Genomic DNA, 26065 nt, shown 5'->3' with positions numbered 1-26065 from the left:
CTGGGAGCCTCAGTTCGCAAGCTGAGCCAACGTTTCGACAAGTGGACCTGGCTTCTTCTGAGACCTTTTCACTCACAGTCTTTACTCTGTAATCCTGTAAAGTGAAAGCTTGTTAATTCGAACTTCGGTTATTTGAATTTTCTGATAATTCGAACTACACTACTTGGTCCGGCCAAGCTCCATAGAGATCTGCGTACAAAAAGCCCGTTAATTTGAACGCGAATAGGTTCCCCTACGGATAATTCGAACTACATGCCGTAGCATCTAGGTGGCTTGGCACACAGCATACGGCCAAAAAAAAAAAAAAAACCTCTGCGAAAGACTAGCCTAGTTAGCGGTTGCGCACGTCCAAAACGGTGACAGATGAAAGCATGTGAAACCATGACAGTGTGAGTAAAGCCTAATTGGCGCCATGGCCGGCGCTGCGGCTGGTGACACCAGAGGGTAGGCTCTGGCGACCGCTGCTGCCTGATCTCTCTTTCGCGCAACCTTTGAAACTCGCAACTAAATGCTTGTTAATTCCAATCCTCTTCGGAAATACAGATAAGCACGGTCGGCGCAGTCCCAGCCAACGCCCATGAAAAGCTATGACTTCGAACGGGCACGCAGGGTTACGCGAGAACAACTTTTTCCACCAGTCAACGAATGTATGCCATCAGCCGCGATTATGACGCCGACGTTTAGAATCATTCGCTTCAAAATGCGTTTGCTGCTACCGCGCGTTCCAATAATTGAGTGGCAGTAGACAACGCCCGCTCCAATTGCCCATGGCATGATAAAGCAAATGTGCTGAAAACGAGGCTTGCAGAACCGGGCAAACGCTGCCACCCTGCCAAGTTCACTTCCCCCCTTGCTAGAGCTAACATCAAGAGGTAAACACACCGTGATGTTATCGCTGTGCAGCATCTTGTTGCACTGCCAAAAAATGCATTGTGGACCGTGACAGCGTGAAACGGAGGGACGCGCTAACTACTGATGCTTTTTTTTTTTTTTTTGTTTCTTTGTTTGTTTCAAATTCTTCGGTAGAAATCGGAGGTAGGTGGGTTCATTATGCGGCGGGTTCGTTGCGCAATTAAATATAAATTTACATAATGCAAATGGTTCTTGTCAGTTTTTTTTTTCGTACATCCCCTTTGTATATCGTATATCCCCTTTGGGCACCGTGTCCCTGTATAGGGATGCGAATTTTGTGTGGCCTGCTGTGCAAAAAGGCAGCGTAAAACGCCATTTTTAATGTTTCAAAGCACGCTTTCTGAGCCGCTTTATTGGACAACTGGCGCCATCTTCCGTCGAGTAAGAGAAATCCTGTCTGAAAGAGCGGCAAAAATGGACACAGCTACGTTCTAGGGAACTAACAGTAATTGCTTCTCGTTTTTGTCATTTTGCACTGTTAAAAATCTGCGCTGACCAAAATATTAGCATTTATTTATTGGAGGAAGGGCCCGTGACTGTGAAATAATGTCTATCATCCTTGTTACAATCATATTTAGCCTTGCATGCACTTCAAATGTTAGCGTCCTTGTTCGTAGACAGTACACCTCAGCCGTCTCTGCTAGCACACTCCTTTTCTGAGTGTTCGGCGTCACTTTCTTTGTGTTCCCTGCTGTGCAAAAAGGCAATAAAAGCGCCGTTTTTGGTGTTCCAAAACACGCTAAAATCAACAAGTCGACAAAGTTTACTTCCTTATGTCACTGTACCCTCTTAGGTCAAGAACCAGAAAGTGGCAGTTGAGGGTAATTTCTAGCTTTTTGTCTTTTGCACTGTGCAACAGCTGGATAGAGTACCTGTTAGACGCAATTGCTAAGAAGCTTGCACAATAAAGTATTTTGGACATGATGGCCCTCCAAACTGACATTGCAAACAGCGTAATCGCGTGCAGCACAACAGCTCAAAAATAGTATGGTTGACCAAGTAGTGAGTATGCAGAGCCTGTTGCTATGAAGGCTAGACTGCATTTGCAACTGATAGCAGCTATCATTAGGTGCAGCGGCTACAACCACTGGCCAGAGGTCAACACCCAACTCGTAGCGCTGTCGCCGTGAAGGATGCACTGCGAAGTGTCGGATTCGCTGCCAGAAGGGCCACACCTTTTTGTGCGTGCCTGCTCAGAGCAATCGCTTTTACCTTTTTCACAATAAGTATACTCTGAATTGATTGAGTTAAGAAATCGAGCAATAATGAAATGAAATGAAATCTTTTATTTGCCATCAAATCCGTTAACCATCTTTAGTGCCTGATACCTTGCTAAGGACACTATCACACTTTCTGTTAGTAGCATGCATAACGTTTTTCTGTATTGAGGCACGCTGTCCTCAAATGGGGAAATTGCAATAGACAATGAAAAAAGTAAAATTTTCCTTTCAGTTTCTTCAGGACACGTCATTTGAAGCATGGAGAACCCAAAATGGCCTTCAGATAATTTTGTATTGCAAAGATCTTTTTCGCGTCTGAAGGGGATATTTTTCTTATTCGTATTCGGAATTTCTGAATATTCAAAAATTCATACACCGAAAACTTTGGAATTCACCGCAGCTTCGTTGTATTGAGAAGGCCTCTACAATGAAGACCAGTACATGTGAAAAATAGGAATGCGGGCGGGACCAGCAAAATCCTTCGTTATACAGGTCATTCCGCTGTATAGGAGTTTGTTTGTATAATGCACAAATTTCTCCTGCAGAAAACGTGTATTCTAACTGTTTAACTTCGAACCCGGATATTTCGAACAACGATCATTCGAATTTTGGTTATATCGAACTCACGGAATGTCTCCTTGAAAATCCCATGTGAAAGTATAGAAAAGCTGCTTTGTATATCGAAATCAATTTTTCCAGTCATTCAATATATCGAACTCCACACCACACACTGGAAGGTGCGCCTTCCCCAAAGACTATCGCATCACCCTTGGCCGTTTGCTGCATGACGTTTTCAAGCCACGCGCGGAAGGAATGAGAGAAAACAGTTCGGGCGACGGCATTGTGACGTTTGCAAGCCGTGTGCGTGAAGGAACGAGAGGGAACTGGTTTGGCAACGGCCGGTACGAAGCGGATGCAGCCAATGCAGCCGTGGTGTTCAAGAGAGGGGGGAAAACGCGATAAAACGAAGCGCAAGAGGTGCCCATTCTTCTGCCGAGCCGGCATGGCTTATTCTGCAAGGCAAAATAAACCGAAAAGGCTCGACCAAAACACGAGACACGAGGGTTTGCAGTTGAAATCGATAATGCATTCGCTTTTTTTTTTTTTTTTTTTTTTTTTTTTTTTTTTTTTTTTTTTTTTTTTGTCTCGCCGAATGAGTCGCGTTGGCTTATTCATGTCGCAGGCATAAAGATATAATTCTGCCATGCTGCACAGCATTCTGCTTATGATAGTACGTAAGCCCACTTGAGGAAGATAGTCTTCAAAAACATAGTTATCAAATTTATCATAACCGAGATATGAAATAATAAAGTGAAGAGCTGGATTGAATACCACTGCACCGCCCAACGACAAAATATACAGGATAGATTAAAAGCTAAACCGTCACTTGCGTCTTCCCACGAAATGGCAAGAAATTGCGAATTTATTCCATTTTGAAGCTATCGTCAACATCGTCAACAAACAGAACACTAATTTATAATCACAGAGAAGGCTTTGGATATTACATGAGATAAATTTAACTAAATTCAGCAAATAATATTCGAATTTCTACTCCTCAAGGGGAGGCCTAAGCAATTATATAGACTAAAAACTGAGCTCTCAGTTTTATATTTATCTTTACATTTTTATTCTGCATAGTGCAATACATTTTAGTGCCTAATATTTCTGAACTGAGTATTGTTTTTAGGTGGTTTAAATGAAAATCGAAGTTGTCCATTTTTTACATATTTTTGAATTTTGGCCAATTTTGAAGTAATATAAAATTTAGAGCTACAAATTTTTGCAGCAATAAGGAACAAGTTGTAAGTAAAATTGAATGACAACTACTTATTGAATGGTGCCAGAACATAGGGCTAAATATTGGCAATTTTCAGTACAAGCGCTCCACTACGGCATCTCTCATAGCCTGAGTTGCTTTGGGACTTACACTCCACAAACTAAACCAATATTTATAATTTTAAACAATATAATACAACACCTTTCTAGGTCTTACTGATTCTGAGGTACTGAGGTTTCTTCAAGGAGATCTTAAAAAAAACTGAAGATGTTTTTTGAAATTGGAACGAAAGTTTTTCCTTTTTTTGCTGTTTTTGAAATTTGGCTAAATTTGAAGCGTCGTGGAGAAAACAACTAATGGTCAAGAGCCGCAAATTATGGCTGCAACTAAAACATAGCCTCCATAATGAAGGCAAAAAGTTTCAGTGACAAAACTCAATTCTTCATGCCAGCATGGAAGATTGAAAATCAAACATTTTACAGCGTGTTGCTATTGGATCAAAGTTTGCGATTTTTTTTTTTACTAGACAAGTTCGGCAAGAAAAGATGTTTTATTAACTCTGGTTAATGTAAAGGTTGCATGAATTTACTCAGTAAAAAAATAATTCACGACAAAAGTTTACTGCTTGCAAGCATCAAGGCTCCTAACCTTCAACTTTTTGAAATGGCAAAATCGATGTTTTTCACCCGTAGTGATATTATGATTTCTTACAGAGAAAACTACTCCATGTCTTGCAAAACTAAAGTCCATTTCTTTGTGTCAAGACATTTACCCATCACAAATAAAAATTTAATTGAAAACAAAAAAAATGGTCATCTGACCTCGATTACTATTCTTATCTGAACACACCTTTTACAAACTCCAACTTCTCCAACGGGCATTAAAATGTTTGCTTGACGTGGGGGTGAGTGTAATCTTGCGGAGTTAGACGTTCGTAAGAGCCTAGCACTGTCAATGGTCATTGTCGCTGCGCAGAAGAGGCTTCTGTCTTTGTGGCGACCACGGCTACAACCCATCAACTCTCTCTCTCTGCAGACTGTATCAAGCTTGGGCACTGTTGTCGTCGATGGCGTGAGCTACCCACGTTACCCGGTGCCTGATGTTTCAACCTACCGGTATGACGAGAAGTCTGGCTACTACTACGACCCCTCAACAGGTCTTTACTATGATGCCAACTCACACTACTACTACAATTCCGAGGCGCAGCAGTATATGTACTGGAACAATGAAAAGCAGACGTACTTGCCAGCGCCCACGTCCACAGCCACCACTACCACAGCTGCCACTGGCGACCAAGCAGCCGGTGAGTGACAGCTGCATTGTTTCAAACCCTTTTATGCGGCACACATACTGGCACTGGAAAAACAGCGTTGTTTTGATATGCTGAGATGGTATGGGTACAATATGCAAGTCTTTGGATGCGAATGGGTCAACGTTCTGGAGGTGCAGGTAACTGTGAAAGACAATGCTGTGCAGGGATTTAGATGAAAAGGTTCCTGTAACGATTCTGAGCCGTGTCAAAAAGGCAGACTGTCACAGATTGCTCCCTAACTTGTGTGTTAGCTTGTCCACTGTTCTAATGGAGGAAATTTTTACCTGTTTGGCAGCGGCTGCTGCGGCTGGAACCGCGGCGGCTGGCGAAGCTGGTGATGCCAATGACAAAAACAAGGGAGCAAAGGGCAAAGACAAGGAGGACAAGGTCAAGATTGCCAAGAAAATTGCCAAGGTAAGCCCCTTGTCTTTCTGGCATCATTCGAGTGTAGTCTCTTGTCAGGGAGCAGGGTCACTTGAAATTCAGCATTGGTCTGGCCAACTGGAATAATATGTGGTCGGATTTGGTTATGCTCTCGGCTTTCTTTGATGCGTTGGTGCGTTGTGTTTTCTTAGGGCACCACGTTATGGGAGCTAATCACCTGCATAATACAGTGGAATGCAAGTTGATACAACACTCTCCGAGTCTGTTGTAGGCTAATCTGCATTAGCTAAGTGTATGCATTTTTATATAGTTCTTGTTGCTGCTTGTGGTTACCTAAATACCGTATAAGCCACAATTTAGGACGAGTGGGAATATAGGTCGACCCGACCCCCTTACCATGAAGTAAAAAATAATAATAATAATAATAATAATAATAAAACAAGAAAAAATAAAGTTGAGAAGTGTATATATTTACATCGGCTGTGTGTCTGCATCACCGAAGCTACGACCTCACTCCAAACTTTTGGAAGGCGACTCTGCTGCTCGCCACCGCCCAGAGTTCCCAGAGTGTGTTGTCTAGTTCCATCAAGCATGTTGCTTACGCAGCATTTTTTGAAAGGTTGCATGCGAACAACTGATATTGTCCACAGCACCGCATGCTCTTTTCTGAAACGCTGAATTGTCGCTGAGAGAGCGGCCACATGTCCGTTCGTGAGCAGGCACGCCACTTGTTGCCAGACTATGTCTCGAATTCTGCTAAAGACCGCTGTATAAAATGAGGGGTGACTTTAGCTTGCTTTCTTAATGAAAAAATCTCTACTTATATTTCGGTTTATACGGTAGTACTGAGGTGTCCACTTTGTAAGAGCATTCAAGTTAACTTAAACCTGAATGCAAACTTCACCTTCACCTCGCTAACAGCCCACTGTTTCCTTCTCCCATTGTGGTTGACCCATCAAGGCCCCTTTTTGCCGTGTGCACATCCGACAGCATTTGCCTCATGTGAACCTGTGTCGCCTGTTGTGTCCTCAGGACATGGAGCGGTGGGCCAAGACACTCAACCAGAAAAAGGAGAGTGCCAAACAGGGCCTGGCGGCCTCTGCCCAGAGCCTGGCCGATGAGCGGCAGTCAGCCGCGGCTGACGCGGGTTTTGCCATCCTCGAGAAGCACCAAGCCGTGCCCCCCGTGGATCGGATTGCCTTTGGAGGCAGCCTGCTGCAGCCCAGCGTGCCTGAGAGTCCCCTAGCTGTCGGTAAGGTCTTCAAAAGTTTTTTTTTTTTTTTTTTTTTTAGTCATTTGACACTTTACACTTCAATTAATACAATTTGTTTTCCCAGTTTTCATTAGTCCTGAGTAATCAGTATTTACTGTATATTTAGTAACTATAAAGCTGTGTTAATACCATATTTTTGTTTCTGAAGGAACTATGGTGGCTATGTACGCAGTGTGAAATGAGCACATTCAATTATGGATACTGCCTGAAATACAAACTCAAAGCAGGGCCACAAAATAGACCATTGGAGTGGCAAAGCTTTACCTATGCAGTTTTGCATAATTGTCCCAAGTAAAAATAGTTGGCATGGCTCTTTGGCTTTTACATAACCTTGTCGAAGGGAGTGACGTGTGGGCCGGCTAGTGTGAGAATATTTTCATAGGTGTAAAAGCAGGAAGTTGTGTGCATTTCTTGTCACTGTTGTAGTTCACATAGTTGGATCTTCCATGGAGTGAAACCTTGTGAATGGGGCTGTTGTTCTACTCATCAAAATTGCGCTATGAAGAACTGTCTTGCTAAGCACGCCTTGATGCATGTGGAGTGGCTGAAGTTAATATGGGCAATTAAAAGACCAAAACAAAAACAATGTTGCCCAGCCCACACTGCCAAAATCGCAATGGGCTAAGGTGGAGTGACTGGTAGGGCTGCTATAATAAGCATTTGGCACTATGCACGGCATGCAAAACGGATGGCTTGTGAAGTGGACAAAGAGTGTTCCGACTTCAATTGCACTTAACTTTGTCCTGTGCTCCTCTGCAAGTTTTGTGCTTGAACATCTGCTAGTTCACTGTGTAAGATGTTTGGTCCTGAGTTGTCACTATACTTGTAGCACCAAAGACTCGGAAAAACACATTGTACTTGAAAGATGGGATTCGTTACGTTCATCTGTGGTGTACAGTATTTTTAGTCTGCCAGCATTGAAAAGAATGCATTCGACAAGGGCACTGGGTGAACAGGCGTGCTACCATCATTGGTGCTCATTTCTACAGCTTGCTTTTGGCATTGAGCATTGCCACCTGTATGTTGCGCCACTTTCAGTAGCTGGCGTGACCGGTGTGCGCGAGACCATGCTGGTGCCCGAGTACGGGGGTGGCTCGGACTCTGACTCGGAGGCAGAGGCCGGCGGGGATGAGAGCCACCTGTTGGACTGGAATAAGTTGGCCTGCCTTCTCTGCAAGCGCCAATTCCCCTCCCGGGAGGTCCTCTCCAAGCACGTCCAGCTGTCTGGACTCCACAAGGTGTGTATGCACGCATGCATACGGTTTTTGTCTTTGCTTTGCTAATCACACCTCTTATTATATACAGGTTCGTACCATATCCGGGTTCTTTTGGTCGCTGTTGCGGCCAGAGACGTTTTCCCCTTCCTTAAGCATCATGGCCATCTGCATGAAATGACCCCTATGTCAAATGTTCCCAACTTTCTGGGGTAGCAAAATGTAAACTCTGTCAACTGACAAGAAAGAATACAGTATTCCATGCCCTCAGCTTTGAGCTGCCTGAATAGTTTGAGTTTGCGTTACAATGATATAATAGTATTTCTTCTAAAATTCTCCTGAGGTTCCAAACTACTACAGTAGAACCTCATTGATACGTTCCCGGTTCATACGATTTTCCGTTTCATACATTCAGAATCGCTGGCGGTAAATCATCTCCCATAGAGTTACGCTATTTTCCTCTCGGTAAATACGTTCCCAGATGACATGATTTCCCTGTTCGAAATGTCGATAAACTGTGTTCTTATAATATGTTTTGTGATCAACCGGACATAGGCTAGCGAGTACTCGTGACGTGAGAACTGATCGGTGGCGATCACCTGCTACAGTTGCTTTCCTGCAGTGCCTTGATACAACGGGGCAAAGCATGAAAGAAAGTCGAGCTCGTTCCGGCAGAAACATGATTTCATGAAGAGAAACGCAGTGGCTTCTTTTGCAGTGACTTAAGGGCATAGGCATGAGCCATTTGATAACTACAATTGCAGTGAAGCTCGCTAATTCGAAATGTTGTCATGACCGGAAGGGTTAACGGTCGTGGTGGCGGCCGCCTGCTCTTTTCTTTTGTGCAAGCTTCGAAGCTTGCAACTAAATACTCATGAATTCGGAAATACGGATTTTTTGTGATGTTTATTACCTCTGGACATAAAGGATGTTATGATGGATGATGGGTATGGTCAAATATATGAAGGGTTAGCTGGTTTGTGTCGGCACAGTCCCAGCCAATGCCCATGAAAGGATATGACGTCGGACGGGCGCTATGGGCTTCCAAATAAATGATCAAATCATTACGCAGGGAAAACTTTTCTTCTTTTTGCGACAGAATCGTTCATTATTCCACCCATAAGTCATCAACGAAAGCATGCGGTCAGTCGCGATCATGATGCCAGCTGTTAGCACCATTTCCTTCATAAGGCTTTTACACTATCACGCATTCCAATGATAGTGTGGCAGAGGACGGCGCTCACCCTAAACGTGACATGGTAAAGTGAAAACGAGGCCTGCACAACCAGACAAGCTTTGGCACTCTGCCAAGTCACCTTTTTTTCCCAACTGCACACTGTGATATCTTGGCGCACTGCCAAGAAATGTGCGGTGGAATGCGGCGGTGGCAGCACGCAATAGAGAGATGGCTAATGAACGCTTTTTCTGTTTGCTTTTTTCTAATTTTCAGTGGCAGAAGTGGGAGCTGGGTTCATTATGCGAGGAGGTCCTTACGCGAGTAAATATGGTAAATTTATTGTAATGCAAATGGCCCTTGTCAGCTTTTTGAGGCCATTCAATAATTCGAACTTGTTTCCCGGTCCCATGAAGTTCAAACTAACGAGCTTTTACTGTATTCGCTTGCACACAAGTTGGTCAGGTCTGGGGGAAGCAGCATGAGCAAAATCGTGGTGACTGTAGTAAGCCTTTGCGATGGCTTCTCCACATGTCAATGGTGTAAGAGGCAAGGCATCCTGGAACAATTGAGGCAGCGATTCCTGCTCATCATGCGAACCAGATCTGTTGCTAAATCTCTTCCCTTAGGACAATGCAAATATGGACTGAATTCTGCGAGTGCTAAAATAGGAGCTGTGCATACTTATGTCTATAAATGCTGATCTATACTGTTATGCAGTGCAATTCTGAATTCTAAATGCCTTTGTACCCCATTCAGCAGGTAATTTTATTTATATTAGGCAATTGGGATCATAATGTTTTCCCGGATAATGTTTTTTTTTTTTTTTGGCATTTACTATTTAAATGTATCAACGAGGTTTTACTTGCACGAATAAAGCAGAACAGCCATTTTCCCACTGTTCTGTCATTCCTGTACTGATGTCCATGTTTTCATGAACAGAACTTGGTTGCTGACACAAAATGCTGAAAGGCTCTTAAATGCACAATTTTTTTGCAGAATTGCTGTAAACACGGGGCCTTATTCATGACCTATATAAAGGAGTCATGTGACATGGCCAACAGTCAGAGTTGAAATGCATGTCCTTGGGTGGGACACTGCTCATTCTGTGGGCTGCTTATGGTCTTGTTTGTTGTGTTGTTTACCTTCTTTTTTTTTTTTGTGTCTCAGCTGTAGTTGCCCCTGGGCAGAGTTGTGCTGTTTTGCTTGGAGGTTTCATCACATGGGGGTTGTAATCACTGATTTTCTTTGCTGATGGCAATGCGCCATTCTTACGCAGTTTCTCCCTATCTCTCTGCTTGCAGCAAAACTTGGAGACACTTCGGCTGTCGAAAAGCGCGGGTGGTGCAGAAGGCCAGGCAAGTGTTTCTAAACATGTTCCCCACTGTTTCGTCTGTCTGTGAGGCGCTACCTGTTTCTAAAAGAGCAAGTCACATTTTAGTAGTAGTAGTTGTAGTAGTAAAAGAACCAGCTCAGGGAAACTCTCAGCACACAAGTCTGAGGGGTGCAGTTCAGCAGCTCAGCCTGTTCCATCCTTTTTGTTTCTGTTGTGTTTTCTCAGCGCTTAAGAACCTAATACAGCTTAACTTTAAATATTATTTTGCACCTAGCTGTATTGGATCATTTTAATGTTGAACAGCGAAACATCCTCCTGAATACAGTTGAGCCCCATTATAAGGTATACGGATGTAACAATCAAGTATAAGAGACACCACACCCAAATGGTTGGCCGCCCTATGACTTTCATTAATTGGACCTCCTTTTTAACAGACATTGGATGTAGACGACGATTGGCTATAAAGGACAAATTAGCCTTAAAGTTTGGCACTCGGTCTTGCTTATAACACACATTTTAACATTAGATGCGACACTATCCATAGCCAAGTTCAGTAGCAGCTACAGTTGTCTATTACGTTGCATTTCAGTATGAGCGACAAATCTGTCTGGTAAATGCAAAGAAAGTGCTCAGCTAGTGCCGCTGACATAAACAAGCCATTGTGCCTTGAAAGCAAGGCATAGTAAAGCCAAGACCAAAACAAATGACATAAAAACAGAAGTGGTTCTGCTCTGGCGAAGATAAATAAACTCTCTGTTTGCTATTCAACCTGTTCCAACTCCACTCAGAAATGCCACGTTCACTTTTCATTTATTTTTCGTCTGAGTAGCTACATTCACAGACTTGTTACTCAAAGCCGCTGATACCCTCTGTCAAACAGACATAAATTTTTGAAGGATATTTCTGCTATTGATGTTTTATAGCTTTGGCTGCTTCTAGCACCTGGGTGATAAGCTGGTTACTTTTACGATTTCGCAGCGCTTTTTTTACTTGAATTCTTGTAACCAGACACATAACTTACCGTATTTACTCGCATAATGCTCACTTTTTTTTTTTTTTTTTTTTACAGAAAATTGATGCTAAGTTGGGTGCGATAATTATGCAGGGAAAATTTTCGAGCAAATGTTTTGGAGTGCTAAAAGCAAATTAAATAGGTGCAAATCGGGATTCTTAAGTCAGCTATTGTAGATATAACTAAAACATTACTTTTAAGCAGAACTTACCCTTGTTATAAAAGTACAGGGTCGCCAAGAGTACTTTATTTACTGCACGAAGCCTCATCATCACTCCCCGCGTTCCGTGGTATAGTGCTCACAGCAGACCATACAGTTCTACTCTTGACCAGAGACTTGATCCGAGTTGGTGTCGACACTGCAATCGCAGTCTCCAGTAGCGTACTACGCAGAACTCGTTGACGCCAAAGTGCCTGCTGGCAGCGTGGTTGCCATGCTGTAGCCCGTACTCGAAAGCTTTCAGCTTAAAAGCAGCTGTATAACTTGCGTACTGGCCCGCCGTGATGCGGCACCAAGAACACGGTAGGCAGTGGAACAAAGCAAGCAACACGGACGGAACGAAGGAACAATGACAATGAGACGCGGAGACACCTCACAAAATGGCGACGACTACGAGCATCATCCAGGTTTATTCTTGAAGTTGCACAGAGAAGCCAGCTCTATCCAGTTACTGCGCTCGGTGAAATTTGAATGTCTAGTGCTCTCCGGCTACATTGGCATTTTGCCAAAAGCTCAAGGTGCATTTGTGGGTGAGGAAGCAAATTTTAAAATTTTGCTCCCAATTGGTTGAAACTTTTGTCGTCCTTACATTGAAAAGAACGGGTATGTCTCAACGTGAATGGCAGTGTAGCATAGCCTCTGATATCAACACCCAAATAGTGTTGATGCACACATTTTGCGGTGAAAAATTGGCTGGTGATAGTGACCTGTCTGTTATTGTTTGTATACGCCTTTCATAGGCTATAAAGGCAACATTCTCAGTGAGAGCAGTATCTTTATGAGGTTAGAATATGGTAGCATAGCCATCCAGGCCAACCTCTGCTTATCTACAGTGTTCCCTTAAAGGGGCGATGACAGGGTCATTTAATGTGTTGCTGCTTTATACTTCTGTGAATAAAAGTTTTGATGCAAATAAATTTTTTTTGCTTAAGGGGAAAAAAAAAAAAAGCTCTCAGCGACCACCGTCCATGCCGCGCGTGCGAGAGTGCAGCCAACACCGCGAATAGAAGACGACATGAGGATGATAAGTTTTAACGTCAGTGGCCTATGGTTGCCAAACCAGGAAGCAGCTTTCGAATTAATAAAAAAATTCATTAAAAAAATTTCTACTGCATCAAATGAGGTCAAATTTTGAGGAATTATAATTTATCGTATGTGGAGTGAAATGCAGTAATCAGTTAATGCTCAAATGTTAGCTGTCATGACCCCTTTAAAAGGCAACTGCGTGACCTTTTTAGCATTGTTTTGATAATCAAGTCACAATTCTTTTAGAGTCCCCTCTCGTGTACAAGAGACAGTTTATCAAAATACCGAGTAGAAGTGTTTCAGCAGAACAAGTTGGAGAACAAAGTGGCAATTCGGGACGTGCCCAATTCTGCCCACCTGTTTAGCTTTGAAGGCGGAGAGAATGCCTTTTACTAAGTTTAGGCTGTAGAACAGGAGGTGTTAGCCATTGCCATTGGTTGTGTTAATACCCCATGTTGGTTGTGTTGGTAACACGAGACTGTGTTAGTACCCCATGGAGTTCAGTCATTAGTTTAGGCATGCATGATTTGGAAGATGTGCCGTTGATTGTGGGATGTCTGGATGGCCACTGTGGTGACTTGCAGCTTTTGCGTAAGGGTAATCTTTGGGTGTAACTGACAATGTTTTTTTGTTCCATCACAGGCGTATCGAGACAGAGCCCGGGAGCGGCGGTTGAAGTACGGCCAGCCTGAGCCACCCCAGGGTAGTGGCACCCTGCGGGAAAAAGTGACCAGGCCTACACCGGCAGTTCAGTGAGTCCCTGCAGCATTCTTTTGTTTGAGGACACTGTGCTGGGATGTTGTTAAATGAGCAGGAATTGGAGAGGTGAAGGGGGCTGGGAGAGACCACTGATAACAGCGCTTCCCATTGCTTTTGGCATAAAGTGGCATAGATATGGAAGCCCTTAGAGAGGACTGAAAAAGGCATTTCAGCCTGGCACTAACGAAAACCGCAGGTGCGAATTTCGCAACACAGAAATGTTTCGGAGCCCTTGGCCCACCTTCGCTGCACTTGATTTTCCTCGACAACAAAATGCAGTCAGACTTCCCACACCAACAAAGTGTTCTGAAGTAGCAGTTCGTAAGTGTTGTTCATGCGCAAACCATAATAAAGGCAATTGAAAATGCACTGCCATGCATTTCACACCTTTTCAACATTTTAGACACTTTCACACTGCCAATGTGGCCATTTATGGGCATGACCTTCTTTGCATGTGGCTGATAATGACTAAACATTTCTGCTGCTTTGCAATTTGTTGGCAGCCAGTTCAAATGGGTAAGGCCATATTTTTATTGATATTGCCGGTGATGACGTCAGGCAGGCAGCATGTATAAGAAATATAGTGTAGGAACTACCTTTTTGATTGAGGCAATATTAGTCATTTTATAACTTGTTGAATTTTGATGTAGCGAAAACTAATTTATGAGCCATTTAAATTGGGGTGCACAAACAATTAGCAAGAATAAAATGAGAAGTATGTTCTCAACATTGTGTAGTTTAATAACTCGGGAGCAGGCTGAAATAAAAATTGTTTCTTTATCTGCTGTAGATGTGAAAGTATTCTTCTCGTAAACTAGCAAACCGTGAAAAATTTCTTTTGAGAAAACTGGAAAAATTAACAGAGATGGAATTTATTCGGCTCCTTTGCACCTTATAAAGTGGCATGAAGGGCCCAGGCAGTTGGTACGCAGGAGATGGGCTGTAGGTTTCCAAAATGTCATTTTCAAGAAGTTTTCTGAGATTTTCAGCTCATCAAAAGCTCTGTCTCCCTCTAAGAGAAGTTTTAAGAGATGCTTCATGCACATGGGCTTCACTTTCAGGCAGGTAGCAGAAGAGACCACACTGGTCAGCTCATGGCAGGAGCTACGTGGTGTCAACAAGACGGTGCTAGATTTGGGTTACTTTCTATTGTTTGACAAATATTTAATTGTCCAGAAGGAGTTGGCAAATGGTTTTGAAGCATGCAATAAGTGCAGCGTAACTCAAGGGCATCATGACTAGGATGGTGAGTGGCAAGCAGCTTGAAAAGAAAAGAAAGTAAGGAGAGAAGCCCACAGGATGCACTTTATGCACCGACACCATCCAATTGTTCCTCGGTGCTTATGGTGATGACATGATCATGAAAAGCCCGCTCCTTTGTGAGAGAGTTTTGAAGCTCCTCAAAGGGAGAAAGAAAAGACTGCAGTGGTGGGGTGACTTTTTAAAATAAAGTCTTGGTTATGCAGGGTGAGAGTCGTGCTTATTCATCTGTACCGTCCCATTTTCACAATAATGAAATTCTTGCGAAAACAAAAAAATTTTGTCGTTCCTTGCAATTTCGTTATTCAACTCTAGTTAGTTCATGGCAACTAAATGGATGAGGGAGTGGAGCTTGTTGTTTCTTTGAGAAGGCAAGCATGGTGTGATATGCCCACTCCATCCCTCTTGATGGCACCATAGTTGGAGAGCCATCATGTTTTGTTTTCTCCATAGCAAACTGCTTCGTGTTAGTGTCAGCCCCAGTAATAACAATTGGAGAATGTTTTCAAATTGCTCAGGCACACAGATACACCCCTCATTTATGGCAGTGATGGGGCAGAATACTTGTGATTCCACTGCGGGTGCTAGTTGAGGGAAACAGAGCTACATACTATGGCTGGATAGAAGCATGCATAAATTGAAGTCTTTGAAAGACACCCTACAACACTGGTGAACAGCCTTCTTGTGAGTAGGTTTGTGTCTGTGCAGATTTGACCTTATGCACCGTTCAATAGGAGAGGGAGTCTTGCCCAGGTGAAAGTGAACTAGCTGATGGCAAGATTGCTACAAAGTTGGATTTTGACAGAATTCTACTTCCATAGTCGGACTGATGAGCTCGAATTTAATTCATTTATGGAGGAAACAAGGTGTGACAGTGCAACTTTTATTCCCGCGGACTTTGTTAAAAGCAGGTTACCACACTATGAAATGGGGTCCTTGCGCGAAGTATGAACTGAAAGCATGATCAGCAAAATTCTCCATTGGCATGGCTTACTCTTGGCCAATTCACATAGGTTAGCAGATGCAGAGTTGTGTAAGACTAAGAAATACATACAGTCATTATTCATCCTTGTCAGGTTCAGAAGTGCTTAAATTATTGCCTGTTTTAGCTTTTTAGTCGTTTGGCTGTTTTACCTACACCTATTAGTCACTCCATCTATTTGCCTGCCTTGTCGTCGGGTGCATTTACTGTTCGCATCATTAGTCTCACAGTTTTTAACTAATGCACAGTTTCAGCCCACTGGTGTTGCGACAGTCAGGTAACCCCGTGACTTCTAGCCAAATGTTACTGCCAAATTTCTGTACATGGGCCTTGTGTTAAGTACCATGACGTATGGTTACTACAGAGGCCTGCAGCCGTGCATTTTTTAGGTGACACTGACCTTTCCCTGCAGGAGCTACGAGGAGCCCACCAAGCAGGGCATTGGTGAGGACAACATAGGCAACAAAATGCTCAAGGCCATGGGCTGGTCTGAAGGACAGGGCCTGGGCAAGACCAACACTGGCCCCACCAACATCGTCCAGGTAATGTGTGGCTGCACTCCTTCCTGTTGCAGTGGTCTCCCTTCGAGGGGCTGCTTAGTTGGATCTCACGTTTGCCTTTTCGTTTTGCATGCGGCCTTTGCACCAGCCCACACGTTTGTCCACGACGGCTGTACAGCCTTTGGCCACCGAGCTCATAAACGCAGTTGCTGCCTGTCGTCTGTGTGCGCAATGTTCGGTGCTATAGAATCATGTGAAGCATTAAAATTTGAACGGAACTGTTGACCCCTTTTTTTCCGCTAAAATGACAATTTGAGATGGCATTTAATTACTTTGGTGTATGCACAGCTCGAAAAATCAGTTCGAAAAATGCCCAGCTGCAACTAATGGCATTGTGAAACTGTGTTTTAACCAGTTAAAATGTTACTGAGGAACCACAGAGATTCCACAGAGGCCAGCCTCTGGTCTACTGATACTTGTACGCCTGCAGTGCGGGGAAGTGAACGAAGGCCTTTTGAGCAAAAAAAAAGGAGTTCCCTTTAAATTTGGCTTTGGCCATATTTTATGCATGTGTAAGTGTCGCATGCAAAGATGGTGTTCTAGTGCGTTTATTTGAATATTCTGTCTTGAGTAGCATTTATGAAGAACTGTGGAAAAAGGTGACGGCTGTGATGGTGGGAGCCAGTTGCATGCTTGTACCATCTTTGCCAAAAGTAACCAAACAACAAGGTTTGTTTCTTGGCCATGTATTCGAGTATGAATGGCACACGTCGATAATTTGGAAATTTATGTAAGGTAAGGAGAGCCCTTGACTCCACCTTTTGGACTATTTAGACATTAATGTCGAACTTGTGTGCTTTTCTTTTATTTCTTTTTTGCAAGCTCGGTGTAAGTTTGAGTTCTGTTGTAATGAGCTGTGTCATTGCAGCCTTAAATAAATCCCCTAAGCTGTGCAAAAAATCGGTGTGAATGCTCTTCGCATGGTTCTGCTGCACGTATGGACTTTGTTTCAGGTGATACAAAATATCAAACAATGCGAATATTATTCGCAGTCTGAGAGATTCATATCAGAGTTCTGCTGTACGCACCTAACAAGCTTACCCCCATTACCTGGTTACTTAGGCAAAGACAGTTCGTGCAGATTCAGGAGAGAACGTGAAACAGTTGCTCAGTTTTTATAGGAGCGGATTTTAGTGCACTAAGTAGTACCATATTTATTTGCATGATGTGTGGACTCTTTTAGCAACAAAAAAAATGCATTAATTGCATAATGCACACTGTAGGATCCGATGCCTAATGCCCTGAGAGTACTTATTAGGTGAATATGTTGTGTTGTTAAAAAATGGCAATTGATGGGCAGCCTTGTGTGGCATAACTTAAGGAGCTGTTAATCATTAGCATGCACACCCAAGCACAACCGTGTGGCCACCAGGCAAAGGTCATGTGATGCATTAGTGGGAACCAGTCATCTGTTTCGTGCCTGTCCACAGCTATGAGAAATGGCCTCTTTGGCAAGGGAAGTACGCTTTCACACCAGTGTGAGTACAGCACAATAGTGTGGTACCAACTTGAAAGATTGCCTCAGTCGTGCATGAAAGTTAACCATGCCATGTCACACTGTAAATATACCACCACACCACAACTAAACAGTCAGCAGGCCACCTTGACTTGACCAGCCAACCATACACTAGGTGCATTTCAGAGACCTCCTACGGAATTAATTCTGTTATGGGATGAATGCTATTCCACTAAGCACAAAGTTTCTCTTATAATGGCTTATGGTTTAGCGAGGCCTAACTTGCAGTAAATGACAGTCGACTCTTAGAACAGGATTGAAATTTTGTTTGAAATTACGGAACGAAAGAGTCAGTTTGGATAAACTGGCTGCCAGTTAAGCCCCAGCATACTCGTGCTCTCACTTGATGGGTGAGGCATTAGTGCAGTTATGTGCGCATCCTTGTTTGACTTGCGTACAGAGAAAAAAAAATGGCGTACGGGATGCAGGTTCAGCGGAGGGTAGCCAGTGCAGGTCTGGGTGTTCGAGGTGCCACCTACGGAGCCACTGCTGCCAACACCTACAAAGAGTCTGTGAAGAAAGCCATGGCTGCCCGGTACAACGAGCTGAGCTAGCTCAACGCTTGTCGTGCCACTTGTATTATATGTGTATGTAGAAAGATGGGGTCCACACATTGGGCTGTCAGTGCCAATAAAAGCATGGGGTCCAGGCTTACGGATCGTCTTGGCTTTGTCGGCGTTGATTGGTTAAGCTGACAACTCGCATGTGCAAGAGGGCAAAAGGATTCTGTCAGTTTGCACGTTTTTAAAACTTGCCTGTTTAATGAAACATGTCATCTGTAGTTGTCTGCGATGTGTTGACACACTGAAGCTTTTTAATATTAGTCTTGTGTGAGCTGTCGTTTAGCTGCTGACCTGATGCACGGTACCCCAGGTTCTTGAAAGTATATCGCAGAGTTGCATCATGGCTTCCATTGCTGTGTGGCAGAAAGTGAGTTGCTGTCAAAATACTCAGCGATCTCACACAAAGCTTCTGTGGCACCTTTGCCACTGCCAGTGGCTCTACATTCACAGAATGGTTCACTGAAGGCTTGTCATAGTAGCAATGCAATCTTCATTGCCAGGAGGGGTAATGTGGAATGCAGACAGCAGTCAGAGTACGTAATGCCTCCTAGTGTTCATCATGTAAGCTCTGGAGAATTCTTTTTGCTGATATTTTTTAGGCGGTCAGGTGTGCAAACCATAATGTGTGCTATCCATAATGAGGCTGTGCTATCAGACAGTGCATGCTTCTGGCTAGGGTGCTATGTTTGGTGGTCATTTCATCCCGGATCGTACGGTGCGAAGTTTGGCGTAAGGTACCCGGCCTTAGCAATCTGCAAAGGCATCGAAGTTCACTTTAGTTTGTGGAATGCTCTGTGTGCATGAAGTTTTGAACATAGTTCTGCACCAAGATATAACCACGCTGACTGTTCATTGTTGTAATTGGACGGCTGCCAAGCTTGTGCTGCAACGACAGAACCAGCCGGCTGCGTTGCACACTGGGAGTTATATGACTTAGCTTTTCATATCACTTGGTAACTACCTGCTAGTCACTCAAGACACATTGTAGAGAGGCATCACACGATTAATTCTCCCGATACAGTTTAGGAACTGTTAACGCAGAAGAATGGCACACGAGCTGTATATTTTCAAGATGTTAACGCATAAACTTGCATATTTGCAGTGCCTGCAGTTCATGAGCCATTGAAATTTCACAGCCACTGTTTTGTTAGACAGGCAAAGTAGCTTAGCTGCCTTTTTGTACGACAGAACAATCAAGAAAACACTGTGCTTGCAGCACGAACAGCAGATCCAGTGAGGATGTTTAGCAGTTTTGACTGTAGCAAAGTTGCTACAGTCATGCATAATTGGCATGCTGCTTCCGTCCAGGGTGAGAAATGTTTACATGTATTGAACAATGCGAGCAGCTTTAATATCTGTGCCAGTGTACTAGGCATGCTGTAGCAGTGCTTTGCACTTTGGCTGCACTTTGTACTTTGGTGGTACATACTAAAGTGATGCCCCATTAACTTATTTAAACAATTTGGACAGCTACCGGTATGGCCTTGACTAGTATGACATTGGACGCTTGTTAATTCATAGCACCTAGGCCCACGTCGTGGCCAGAAGGGCATGTGATAGAGGTGATGGTCCAAATAGACCTCATCAAACTTGTGAACTGCATGGCGCAATCATACCTGTGCTGCTCCTCTTTTTTTTTTTTTTTATCAAAAGGCATCTCGCCATTTCATACCTATGCATATCTGGCACGCGTACAGTCCATTTTCGACGACATCTTTAGGATCAAGTTGATGTAGACTCCAAAAACTAGGACAGCCATTTACTATTTTCAGCTTTGCTCCTGACTTGACTGCGATGACTGCGACCTGGTTGGCGTTGTTTTGTTTTTTTTTAACAAAAGGCATCTCGCTATTTTATCACCTGTGCACCACTGACGTGCGTACAATGCATTCACGGCGATGCTTATGAGACCCAGTTAATGCAGTTGCCAAGAACTAGGACAGCCGCCTACTATTTTCAGTTTCGCTCCTGTCCGTGGCAACTGCAGCCTGGTTGGTATGTTGCTACACTCCTTTTTTTATTGGAAGGCATCTCACTATTCCATAGCATACACCCTTCTACCTGCGCTTGTGTGTAGTGTAATTCCATTCTTCCCATGTGCTGGTCGCAGTTTGTGCGCTAAAGCTGCTGCGCACATAACAGTGCTGCTTGCAAGGCTGCTGCACAGCTACTGCATTGCGGTAAAGACTGCGAAGACATTTTAACTATTTTGGACCAGCTCTGATTTTGAGATTCCCAATGGTTTGCACACAGCGATGCAGAGAAATTGTTGGCATGCAGTTCTTACCTAAAAGGCAGAAGGCAGTCACCCAAGTTTCCACCTCGAATTCTTGATTTGCCGTTCGGTAACTGAGAGTAAATTTTGCTGTATCGTTTTAGATTCTACTTCTCTGTAAAATGAATAATTATTAAAGCAGTTTTTATAGCAATTAGTATTGCACTGAAATAAACATTGAGTGCACCTTATGATGATAGTGCACTGCCGCTTAAACGCTTTTGAGGTCTTTGTATAGTTGTAGACTGTTCACTCTAAGGGTGCTGACAATGCCTGTTTAATAATGTTCATTCACTCAAGTGCTGGTGTGATATAGGTATTGTATTATAGTACCAATATTGCAATGGGCTATACTCGTACTGTTCATTGTAGTCCTGTTGGATTTTTGATGCTAATGTGATTCACACCTTCAAGGTACACAGCAGTGCTAGCTGCTTCATTCCTCATGGACAGATCTCTGTACTTTCTTTGTAGCTGTAGCAGTAGTTCCCATAAACTTTAAACCAAGCGCTTGCTTTGTAGCTGACAAACCATGCACATTGCTACAAAATCACAGTAAACGACTAAAAAGAAAATTGATTTGTAGCGCAGAGAGTTTATTTCTCCACTTTCCACCACAGTTGTACACATGGGGATTTTTGTCCAGTTTGTCTCGAGCAGTTCTTGTTCAAAGTCGATGCATGGCTCCAAGTGGCAGTTTCATACACTACATCATCACACACGCACACAAACACTGAAGAACTAGGCTAGCACAGCAGCATCATTTGTACAGCGAGCAAGTGTTGCTGGACGGTGTCCACTGCAGTTTTACAAAACTTGTTCCTTGAACATTGGTAGGAGTTCACAGTAAGTCTCCTAAAACACCACTGTGTACAAAGGAGGACTGTGGCAAGGAATATACCACCGGTGGACCGGTAAGCACGTGCCGAACTCCACAGTGGGCACTGTCCTATCACACAGGTTGTCATCTTTGGCATATAGGTCACTAATCCACAGCTCTTGGTGACTTATGTGTAGTGCCGGGTGTCGTTTGGCATCTTCTCGTTGATGCAGAAATGGAGGCACAGCATCCAGAGGGAGTAGAAGATGAAGTCCTCGAATTGGTACGTGTCCAGGAACAGGCTCCGGTAGCCGCAAAAGAAGAGGCTGTACACGCACTCGCTGGCACTGTCTAACAGGTCCACGATGCGTGACTGCTTCATATCTTCTAGTTCTTTGGGGGATGACTCGCCGCAGGACATCTCGCAGCATGACAGCAGCGAGTCGTCATCCTCGTCCTCAGTCTCTGTTGTGGCCTGTGAAATAGAAAAAGAGAAAAAAAAGGATCTTAATGGACGTTGAAATAAGCTGAAGCCAAGACAACCAATAAGTCTTACATAAAAGTAAAATAATCACAGGATTCTTAACTAGTAAATTGCTGTAAACAGCTGCCCACCATTGCCACCAGCAAGTGTGGATCGTCAATACCGACAAGAGTGCATCATTCGGCAAAAAACATTGCACCCCTGTCTGCCACTGACGAACTATCGATAAGCTCGCGCAGTTATTTTTGCTGTCATCTTCCATACCCGGCATTGGCAAGCACATCGGGTTCCTGCGCACCACTTAATGCACAATCCGACGCAACTCATGATCACTTCGGGCCTTGGTTCCGGCTTAGCCTAAATTGAACTGAGAAACGCTCTCGGGCAGTTCGGTTTTTCAAGACAGAAAAAAGAAAAAAGTGTTCCTTGTGCACTGCCGAAACGAAGGCGGCGACTTTCACATCGCGTTCGGTTCTGCGGAGGCTCTGAACTGCTGTTATGTAGAGCGAATTTTTTCACTGCTAATGCTTTGGAATACTGCGCGCGCAGTCACTCACACATCCCAAAGCAGCGAGCGCGAGGGACACTGCGCCTAAGTTTAAAACCAAAGGTCGGCTTCTAGCGCTACCGAAGCAGCACAGCAATGACGGCCAAGCACAACGGCTGCTATGAGTCACCGCAGCAGACGACAAGCAGGTTTCCGCGGTGAGGGAGAAGTGGTGCCACTCTACGCGCACAAGCGAGGCAGCTTCGCGGTGGGAGCTGCTGCTAGCTCGCCGAGTACTGCATTATGTTTGTGATTGCAGTATGACGTGATGGAAACGTGCTTCTATCGTGAATAATTTTTAAACCATTCTAGCTGGTATGTGGGCATAAAATTTTAATCGAGAAATGAGACACCTCGTTCCTCGGGAAACTGGTGGTGCTGTAAATAAAACTTGCCCGAGTTGAAGCGCGCGACTCAAGATAGATTGTTTGACCCCACTTTAGTGACCACTGATTTGACTAACTTCGCACTTTCAATCGCCGATTTTCTTTGCCAGGCCTGGATGTTCAATACATAATCACCATTACGAGGAACCTTGCGAATTAAACAACGGGTGCGTAACTTTCACAGAGACCACCACAATATGCATGCAATTTCGCAGGTTTACAGTTCTGTTTACAACGGTACCTCAGCCGCGAAGGGCATATCTGATCTACCGGCACAGGGCGGAGGTGTGAAGTGGGGAAGTAATGGTGCAGTGTCGTTTGTGCTTAGGAAAGCCGTTCCCCATGGCACGGGGACAAAGGCCCGTCTCATTACCTTTCCTAGAGCCACAGAAAGCTGTCTGGAAATGTCTAAATACCGAAGCTGTTTCACAGTCATAAATGCCAAACGAACAAATCCGATGCTTAAAAGGGGGCACACATCCACTGGCCCGGATTTCGTCGACTGAATGTTGAGACCTTTCCACGGCGGCAGCTAGCCTCCGCGAGTGCCCGTTAATCCGCTTAATTGTATGTACTAGCTATATCTGCATCTAATCTATGTTCGCAACCTATCCGCTGCAAATCCTATCAACGCTCCCGTTACTCATTCTGTTACGTTTTCTGGGATTTGAATCGGTTCCATGGCTCTCATGCCCCACTTAGCGATGACTTATCGGACGCAAATGATGACCAATTGACCAAGTAAATCTGACGATAGATGGCCGCGTTTTCGAAAACGGGACGAAAAACTTCATATTCGGCAGAGTGGCCACTCGTAGCGGAACATATCGAGTCGCACAAACAGTGCGTATGCTTATTACAGGCGATACAGGGTTTGAGAGCTCTGCATGCTACTGTGTGCAACTCGAGCTATATGATCTGCTGCGGTCGCCTGTCCCGCTTTTGCCACCTCGTGATGCAACGCATGTCCAGCACAGCACCCGTCATGGCCATCGTTGCGGTTGTCAGCGCAGCTGCATGGGCAATCGCCGCCCCATTGTTCCGAAATTTCTCGGCGAGTGCGCGGCCGCCCGCCGGCAATTGCCTCATCATTTGTGCTTTCTCGCGCAACGCGCCACCAACTCCTGACGTGCCGAACGAGTTTCCGGCGCATGGCCCGGCACACCGAAACAACTTTCAAAATTTGGCCCTACAAGAAAAGAGCAAGAAACCAATGAGACCCAGATGGAGAGCGACCAGACCGGCGTGCACAAATAGCGAAGCATCTCCATCTCTGCCACATTCGCCGCCAGCGCTTTGTGCGGTAGTATAAGGGCCCAAAGAGCAAATACAACGGACCGGTTCCATGGAGCAAAACGAACAAAAATCCAAATTCTCACCCGCGCAGCCTTTAACGTAGGCGCAGACAGTTAAAAAGAAACGAAAACGTCAGAGTCTTGTGGGACGTGCCACACGAGTTGCATTGGCGTCATCATGCACCCATCCAAGGACTCAAGTAATCCAGCTAACCGGCCAACAAACCACGCAAGTTTGCAAGGATTTGGTTTTCCGACTCGACACGCTGGTGATATACTGGCCCAAACAGGATTTGCATCTCCACAACCTTTAAAAAACTAAGAATGGAAGGTTTTCTAAGCAGGATTTACTGATGCATGTTCGATTAAGCTCGGTAAAAGCATTCCTCCTCCCGTGCGCACTGACATCGGGCATATATCACGAAGTAAATGCGTGATGCGATTATGAAAACACGCTGCATGGTGACGCCGCCACTGCCGACGGTTTTTCTGCGACACACATGCTATCGCGAAGCAGTCTTCAAACCACCTGCAGCCCGCGGCTAATTATTATCGGGCTGCTGAGGCGACAGTCACAGAATATGCGAAGCGTCAAACTGCCGGTACCGGCTGTCACTGACGCCGCTTTCCTCTCGGCGCACTACGCACTTGTTGCGCGCGTGCGCGACACCGCACGCGATATGCAAAACACAACGAGGTAGCACACAAACTCACCGCGTCGTGCTTCTCCTCGCAAGAAGCTTCTTCGAAGGAGCCGGAGCACACTGTAACCGCTTCGGGAGCCATGACAGGCTGACGGTTGTGCTGTGTGGAGATGCACAAGCAAGGGAGCGAGCGTACCGAGGAGCGTAGCCTATGACGCTGCGAACGAGTCAGCTTGCGGCGCGTCTTCTGGCAAGGGCGCTCTCGGAGCGGCCGTTGATAGCGAGCGCGGCGAGCGGTAGTGGCGTCGTCAGTAGAGTGGCGGCGCGCTACGGCCAACGGCGCGCGCGCAAGAGCCAGCTCGCTTTCCCTCTTACGTAACCGCCGCCGCTACAGCCCACTCGTCCCTGACAGCGGTGACTGGGCGTCTGCCGAGGCCGCCGCCACAAGCTGGTGAGCTGGTGTCTGGATGTCTTGGAGAGCGACGGCGAGGAGGTCCTTTCTCCTAGCACCTCCCTCTTCCTCCTCCTTCCTCCTTGCTCTTTCGTCTTTCTCTGCGGGCCGCCGCTTTTCTTGCTTCTGCGCTGTTTTCTTCGCTCGCTCCTCATTATTTCATCGTTTTGCTCGCATTTTCGTTTCTTTCCACGTGAACTGAGGCGTTAGCGTAGAACGAGTGAAGCTCGCCGCTGTGGTAAAGCGGCGCGGCTGGCGCAGTTCCTTTTGTTGTGCGCGGCGAGACTAGACGGAGTTTGGTGTGCCGCACATGTGCTTCCGATTGCGGCCAGTACCGGTCAGTACCGTGCCCCGGGCACATGTGCGTCTGGTTTGCGCGCTGTCGTTTCCCGTGCCAAAGTGATGCGCATTTTTTTTTTTTTTTTTTCCCCCATTTGGAGCGCTCGCAAGGGCATCGTTTCGTGGTGTGTGGCATCACGTACATGTGCGACCGGACACAAGCTGCTCATAGCAGCTGTTGAGCGCGTTACCGGACTTCTCAGATCATCCGGCTTCTTGGAGTGTCGAAACTGCTACTACCTGGACTCTCAATCAGCAATGACTCATTGTCCCACCTTTTAATTCTCGTTATTCTGCAGCATTCCCTCTCTGTTTCTTTTTTCT

At 44.9% G+C, this 26065-nt stretch overlaps 2 protein-coding genes across 8 annotated transcripts in view; one reads left to right on the top strand and one right to left on the bottom strand.

The window, feature by feature from the left end:
• Positions 1-18591, top strand: part of LOC146178361 (RNA-binding protein 5-A) — a 42979-nt gene extending 24388 nt beyond the window's left edge. For 5 of the 7 annotated variants that reach the window (XM_084578178.1, XM_084578177.1, XM_084578179.1 and 2 more), the window contains 8 exons: positions 4945-5212; positions 5517-5635; positions 6638-6857; positions 7917-8116; positions 10571-10624; positions 13503-13612; positions 16274-16403; positions 18366-18591. In XM_084578178.1, coding sequence (XP_084434304.1) covers positions 4945-5212; positions 5517-5635; positions 6638-6857; positions 7917-8116; positions 10571-10624; positions 13503-13612; positions 16274-16403; positions 18366-18491 — 1227 coding nt within the window. In that variant the 3' untranslated portion in view covers positions 18492-18591. The remainder of the gene's footprint in view (positions 1-4944; positions 5213-5516; positions 5636-6637; positions 6858-7916; positions 8117-10570; positions 10625-13502; positions 13613-16273; positions 16404-18365) is intronic. The other 2 variants (XM_084578182.1, XM_084578180.1) reach the window with 1 other exon arrangement.
• Positions 18592-21350: 2759 nt separating this feature from the next.
• Positions 21351-25237, bottom strand: LOC146178360 (uncharacterized). The gene is made up of 2 exons (XM_084578185.1): positions 25022-25237; positions 21351-22070 (listed from the first exon to the last, which is right to left on the bottom strand). Exons 1-2 carry the CDS (start codon positions 25091-25093, stop codon positions 21783-21785), a joined length of 360 nt encoding a protein of 119 aa, XP_084434311.1. The 5' UTR covers positions 25094-25237; the 3' UTR covers positions 21351-21782.
• Positions 25238-26065: the final 828 nt, after the last annotated feature.

Source organism: Amblyomma maculatum, chromosome 9, assembly GCF_055883805.1.
Source record: "Amblyomma maculatum isolate TAMU_Amacu chromosome 9, ASM5588380v1, whole genome shotgun sequence".
In the NCBI taxonomy this organism is placed as follows: domain Eukaryota; kingdom Metazoa; phylum Arthropoda; class Arachnida; order Ixodida; family Ixodidae; genus Amblyomma; species Amblyomma maculatum.
Note: the sequence above shows the minus strand (reverse complement) of the source record. Positions and strands in the feature narration are given on the sequence as shown.

Coding starts and splice junctions, on each gene's coding strand:
- LOC146178360 (XM_084578185.1), bottom strand. CDS start 25,093: ATGGCTCCCGAAGCGGTTACAGTGTGCTCCGGCTCCTTCGAAGAAGCT. Junction 22,071..25,021: donor GCGAGGAGAAGCACGACGCG/GTGAGTTTGTGT, acceptor TCTATTTCACAG/GCCACAACAGAGACTGAGGA.